Consider the following 6,790-nt stretch of genomic DNA (forward strand, 5'->3'; position numbering starts at 1 on the left):
CCCACCGATCCGTTTGTATACCGACTTGCTCACAGCTCACCCGTCACATGTAACTCCTTTTTTAATAATAACAAAATTCGCCGCAAGAGGGAGTACCCCCTGAGTAAAGGGTTAACCTTTTGCATTGTCGCATGTTCGCTTGCATCCGGCTGGTACCACCTCCTGGAAGTGAGCTTAGCAGAGGATTACACAGAAAAAAAACACATACAGAGTTGTAGCCCCGCCTCTCTTTGCGCGTAGTCCGGAAGGCACGAACGGATATGTACAAGCGCGTACGTATAGTTGCTCCAGCTCGCGGATCACTTTTCCCTCCCTGCGCAACGGCTTTTGCTTCATTTTTTTTACAGACCCCATCTCTGTACCCCTCCCCCCTTGCGCAAAAAAATATGAGCATTTTTTTTTTGTGGAAGGGGTCACCCAAGGGGACATAACAAACGCGCGACACCTCGCCATGTGACGAAGAACTCAATTTTGCGCTGCGCGACATCGTGCTCGTGTACGCATGAGCTTATGTACGCACGCGTGAACGTTTATGTATATATGGGTGCCCTCCCTAACCGCGTTGGCCTCTTCGCATAAACGGCTAGGCGGCTGAGTAGTTAAGCGGCTGAGCAGCTAAGCGGCCGAGAGGGACAGACACGCGAATACACATACGTACATACAACACCACCACCCAGGCGTGGCGCGCCGCCCCCCGCCCAAATGACTATCTGCTCCGGGTGCGGAGCCGCGACGGATGCCACCATATGCTGCCCCATATGCCTGAAAAACAACAAGAAGATATTCTACTGCTCACAAGAATGCTTCGAGACGAACTACAGTGAACACAAAAAAATTCACTACTTCATAAAAATGATAAGCAGCGAGGAAATGCACAGCAAAATGCTGGAGAGGGATGGTGGAAGCGAGAGGCACAACTTGCCCGTGATAATACTGGGGGACGAGAGGGGCGATGAGAGGGCCGACGAGAACGGGGGGGAGGCCGTGGACAGGTCATCCTTCCAGGGGCACCTCTCCGTGGAGCGCGGCAACTGCGACGTTAGTGGAAAGCATGCCGTTGGTGGAAACTATGACGTTAGTGGAAACTATGACTTTGGTGGAAACTATGACGTTAGCGACCATCGCGAGGGGGATGGCCCCTACCCAGCCAGCGTGGAAACCAAGAAAGGCCCCAAAAATAGCAAGTTTGAAAATATGTACCGGAAAAAGAATAACAACAAATATAAAACGATAAGCAACAATGACTACCTGTATGATGACTCTAGTGAACAGAACGAGACGAGTGACAACAACTCCTACAAGGAAAACCACAAAAGAAGCAAAATATCCACCTACATGCATAAGCTGTCAAGCTACCTCTTCTGGAATAAGTACAACATGATACTGCCATACCATAACGATATGTCGGTCAATCTAGACAAAATTAATTTAAAAAACGCAAAGGGGAAAAATAAACTGAGCGAAAAAAAGATACAAGAAATAAAAAAACAGATAAAGAAAAAGAAAATTTTCCAACTCACCATTCTCCTGGTAGTCATATCGATTGTTGTCATTTTGGCTACCTGTGTATTCTCGTATATCCTTGAAACGTCACAGAAAAATCTCCAAATAAACTCAGAAATTTTATTAAACAAAAATAATGCTGCGAAGAATGCCGAAATTGTGGAACTGAAATCCTACATTAACGTCATAGAAGATTTGAGAAAAGAAATTTATGAAATGAAGGAAGTTCTCTACACACATAATGTTTTTTTAAATAAAAATTTTAACCTGAACAGGTCATACACTTTATTTAACAATTCGAACAAAATGAAATCAAGTCCTGCTGCTACGCATAGTAAGAAGACGGCAGATAAGTTGGGAAGTCTTACTTCACACCTGTTTTATGATAACCCTTCATCTACCTCCGATGGAATTTATACTTATGGAAATGCTGGAGGAGATGGAAAAGCTGACCATTTTGACAGCCCTGTTCATCTAACTCAACACCATTATGATATTAATGATATTCACGAGGTAATCAATGGCACCGATGGGGAGATCGCTAAGCATGGGGGGGGAGAAATTAATCTCTCCAATCGCACAGATGGGGAAGGAGAACACCGCCATCCCCAAATGAAAGACTTGAGTGAATCGTTTCGATCGAGTGGTGTAGAAAATGCGGACAACGCTGTAGGAGGGGAGATCGCTAAGCATGAAGGGGAGGCTAAAGCGGGGTTACCGAAGGAGCAGGCAAGTGGTGGTCATCCCTTTGGGGAGGTACACCTGGATGGTGAAAATACCAACGAACCGAGTGGAGACCCACTCGCAAGCGAAAAAGAACTGGTGCAAGAAAATGTGAAAAATTTTATAAAAAATCACAACATGCCGAATAACGTGGAGCAGGCAAAAATAAGTAACGTAATCGTCAATGAAGAGAAACCCATAAACTCACAAAATCTCATGGCAGAAAATAACGGCGCCGCGAGTGACACGCAGGAAGTGGAGATAAACAACGCGCCCAATGAAAATGACATACATAATCACGAGGAAAAGCTGAAACATAAGAAGTATACTTCCAAAGCGGAGGGCAGTGAAGGGGACAACAACAACACAGAGAGAAAATTTATCAGTAGCAAACTCAACAAAAAGAAACAAAACACGATTTGATATGCCTGTGTGCAAGCGTAGAGCGGAGCGCACATATTAAAGCTTAAAAAAAAAAAAAAAAAAAAGCTAATAAATAGACAAATTTTACCTGAACGGGTCAGGCGAAATGGGTTACATTTTAGCTAGCTGGGGGGGGGACAGTTGTCGCACTTGCAGTTGCACACGCGGTGGAGCGCATGATGGAAGGCATAAAAGTGTGCCAAAAAAAAAGACCAAAAAGGCAGTGTGCCACGGCGAAGCAATATCATTCAGGGGAAGTATAAGTAAAAAACACGCGCATCAAGCAAACTACCATTAAATGAGCAGAACGAAGCAGATGCGAAGTGTTCATTTGTGAAGGGAGAAAAGTTAACTCTCCATGGTCTATGTAAAATGATGCAGTTCGAATGGCACTGCGCAGGCTACCTGGTCAATGCCTTCGGGTGGGTGTCCATCCGTCCAGCTATCCGTGTGTGTATACTCTTTGGGGTAGACCTCATGGTAGTAGTCCCTGCGGCATTGACATACTCATAAATGACCCTCCCCAAGCGTGTGTTTTCACGAGTATCTCTTTTCCCCTTTGCCCCTCCGAAGAACCGATGTTGTACGTTTAAAAAGAGAAACCAAGTCGAGTCGATTTTTTTGAATTTTCTTCCCATTTGTTTCGTATTGTCCTGATTAGACCTTTTTTTTTTTTTTATTTTATTTTTTTTTTCTCTCCATTTTATAGCTCACTTTTTATTTTCACCCCTAGCGCGGTGCTTACATTACTTTCCCTTTTTTAAGCAGAAGAAAGGTGTTCCCCCGTTTTTTTATTTTCCCATTTTTTCGCAACTTAGCGTATAAAACATGTTATCCCTTTTAACATTAAAGGGAAGGGGGGGATATTAAAGGCGCCTCGAAAACTGTTTACGTGCAGAATTTATGCTTAACAAACACGCATATGTATAGGCACACATACTTGTATGCCCCTTCACGTATTATGCGTACGTGTGTGCGCGAACAAAACTTCCACTTGGGCACAAGGCGAGATACCCGCCCAAGCGAAATTCCCCTTTTAAATAATTAGCACATCATACTGTGCTGCTTTCTGCCTTGTTGCGCGCTGACCCAGTTCTCTTAACCTTTTCCGAACACTCATTTAAGAGGCACTTGGGTAGCCACTGTCTATTCGTCCTGGAGCGGCTCACACTGCGCGATGTGGCTGAGCGAGGGGGGAAAAACCACTCCGGGGGATAGTCCGCGCTGGGGGGAAGCGATGCTCATGTGGAAAGCGGTAAGCAGGTTGACGAAGTGATGCTCATGTGGAAAGCGGTAAGCAGGTTGACGAAGTGATGCTCATGTGGAAAGCGGTAAGCAGGTTGACGAAGTGATGCTCATGTGGAAAGCGGCAAGCAAATTGACGAAGTGATGCTCATGTGGACGCGGCGGTGTTCACATCCCTGCATGCACATGTGCGCGTCGCACAAATAACTCTTTTGGCTTCCCAGGGGTCAGCTCATGTCCCTACGGTACGAAGTGGCCAAATGCATACTCGCGCGAATATAATATAATATAATTTTATTTTTCTCTTCTTATCATTGCATGGAACGGAATTGCGTCGAGGGGGTAGGCATGCGAACACACAGCTGGGAAAAAAAGGTAAATGGCAAAACGGGGACGTGTAAAAGTGCCAAGTGTGAAGGCGAAGTGTGAGTGCGCAGCGTGAATGCGGTGTGAAAAAAAAAATTGAGAAAAAAAAAAAAAAAAGCACAAAAAGCACAAAAAATGGATACAAATTAACCAAATGAACGAAACAAGCCAAAATAATGATAACACCCAAAAGTAAACACTAAAGAGTGAAGCAATTCTTTTAAAACCCCAAATATTTCAAACACAAAAAACGAACGACGAAGTGAACGACGAAGTGAACGACGAAGTGAACGACGAAGTGAACGACGAAGTGAACGACGAAGTGAAGGACGAAGAGAAGGACGAAGTGAAGGACGAAGAGAACGACGAAGAGAACGACGAAGAGAACGACGAAGAGAACGAAAAATGCGCTGTTCAGTCTTCAACCTTTTGATGTACAAAACACTTTTGTGCAAACCCATCAATACATCGAAAAAGCTAACATCGGAATTAAAAGGGACAAAATTATTTTTTTGCCAACCACTCTGTAAGGAGAAGAAATTATTCTACAGGAGGTTAAACTCAGCTAGAGATAATTATTTCACGAAAAAAAAGTTTGCACAAAACACACAGACGAGGAACATGTACACGCTTGCAGAAAACAGCCACAAGAGTTTAATCGACAGTCTTAAGGACAGAGGCATAATTGACGATGACGACGTGTACGAAACGATGCTACAGGTTCGTGCAAATGTGAGAGGGACCCAGTGGGGGGGGAGGAAGAAAAAAAAAAAAAAAAAAAAAAAAAAAAAAAAAAAAAAAAAAAAAAAAAAAAAAAAAAACAAAAGAGCGTTCCCCACTTGGAGTAAGCAGGGCACCCCATGGGACCCATTTCAACGCCCGCACATTTTCGTGTTGTTCGAATAAGCGTTGCCAACGGGATGCAACGCACGCGAGAGAGAGGCACAGACGATGTTTACCTGTGCGCACGCTCCAACACATGACTTGCCATTCTCCCGCACACACGTCCTCACCATCGCAGGTGGACAGAGGGAAGTACATAAAGGAGAAACCCTACGTGGACACGCCCGTCTACATCAGCCATGGGGTCACCATATCCTCCCCGCACATGCACGCCCTGTCCCTGAAGCGCCTGATGGGTGTGTTGAAGCCGGGGTCCCGGGCCATCGACGTGGGTAATCTTGCAGAACAGTGAGAGGGGGAGAGAGAGGGAAGCAGAGCGAAAGAGATGGAAGTAGAAATAAAGGACGAGCGGACTAACGGACTAACGGACTAACGAAAGAGTCTCCTGTTTGTTCGATGCTCTCCCTGTGATGCCCCCCTGCCTTGGGGGGGAGTAATGCATTTCCCCCATGCGCACTCCCCACCGTGTGCGATTTGTGGGCGTGCCCGTTTTGCTCGCTTGGCACTCCTGCTGTACCCACGGCACTTATTCTTTCCCCTTCGCTCCGCATGAACAGGGTCCGGGTCGGGCTACCTAACCGTGTGCATGGCGATAAGAACGAAGGTACTGGAGAACAAGGACTCCTTCGTGATAGGACTCGAGAGAGTAAAAGACGTAGCAAACTTTTCCATAGAAAATATAAAAAGAGACAAACCAGAATTACTTCACCTTGATAATTTTAAAATTATTCACAAAAATATATATCAAGTGAGTGAACAGGAGAAGGAGGAGTTAGGGTTGTTCGATGCCATTCATGTGGGAGCATCTGCAAGTGAGTTGCCAGAAATTTTAATCGACTTGCTGGCGGAGAATGGGAAGCTTATCATCCCACTCGATGAGGGATACACGCAGGTTTTATATGAAATTACAAAAAACAATGGGAAAATAGTAAAGGATAGGCTCTTCGACGTTTGCTTCGTGACTTTGAAAAAGAATTAGCTCTCAAGGCGATCAGTCTCCGCGTCGGTGTGTCACCATGTTGGAAAGGGAGGGGGGAGCGGGAGACGCAGGGCGAACAGTGACGACTGATGGCTGGTGAGGAGTCTGCGCTTCGCCACTTCGCCACTTCGCCATTTCGCCACTTCGCCATTTCGCCATTTCGCCGCCTCTCCACTTCGCCATTTCGCCGCCTCTCCACTTCGCCATTTCGCCGCCTCTCCACTTCGCCACTTCTCCACATTTCGCTTTTTTTTTTCGCCGTTTCTCCTGTTCACGTCGAGGGGAGGCAGCCGTCCGCACGGCACCCCCGGTGAGTAGGACCAACTGGAGGTTTGAAAAAACGTCTCTGCAGGGTGAAAGCCACGGGAAGGGAAGAATATCCACCCCTCCTCTATTTTTGCTGCATCAGTTTGCCATCTCCCTGTTCCGCAGTGGCTTTGTGGCACTGCGCGGGTATTTTGCATCCCCATTTTGTACACACGGAGAGGACGTGCGTCTGTCCTCCTTCTCCGCCGTTTTAAGTGAATATTTTTTTTTCCTTCCTTTTTTCCTTCTTTTTTTCCTTCCTTTTTTCCTCCTTTTTTTCCTTCCTTTTTTCCTCCTTTTTTTCCTTCCTTTTTTCCTCCTTTTTTTCCTTCCTTTTTTCCT

At 45.7% G+C, this 6,790-nt stretch overlaps 2 protein-coding genes across 2 annotated transcripts; both read left to right on the forward strand.

Moving 5' to 3' along the window:
* Positions 1–1,377: 1,377 nt before the first annotated feature.
* On the forward strand, positions 1,378–2,649 carry PCYB_132600 (hypothetical protein; the record flags this gene model as incomplete). The annotated part of the gene is made up of 3 exons (XM_004224285.1): positions 1,378–1,686; positions 1,730–1,746; positions 1,779–2,649. 3 exons carry the CDS (start codon positions 1,378–1,380, stop codon positions 2,647–2,649), a joined length of 1,197 nt encoding a protein of 398 aa, XP_004224333.1.
* Positions 2,650–4,881: 2,232 nt separating this feature from the next.
* On the forward strand, positions 4,882–6,142 carry PCYB_132610 (protein-L-isoaspartate O-methyltransferase beta-aspartate methyltransferase; the record flags this gene model as incomplete). Its single annotated transcript, XM_004224286.1, has 3 exons — positions 4,882–4,980; positions 5,282–5,435; positions 5,721–6,142. 3 exons carry the CDS (start codon positions 4,882–4,884, stop codon positions 6,140–6,142), a joined length of 675 nt encoding a protein of 224 aa, XP_004224334.1.
* Between the last annotated feature and the right edge of the window lie 648 nt (positions 6,143–6,790).

The sequence above is a fragment of the Plasmodium cynomolgi genome, chromosome 13 (genome assembly GCF_000321355.1).
Source record: "Plasmodium cynomolgi strain B DNA, chromosome 13, whole genome shotgun sequence".
In the NCBI taxonomy this organism is placed as follows: Eukaryota; Apicomplexa; class Aconoidasida; order Haemosporida; family Plasmodiidae; genus Plasmodium; species Plasmodium cynomolgi.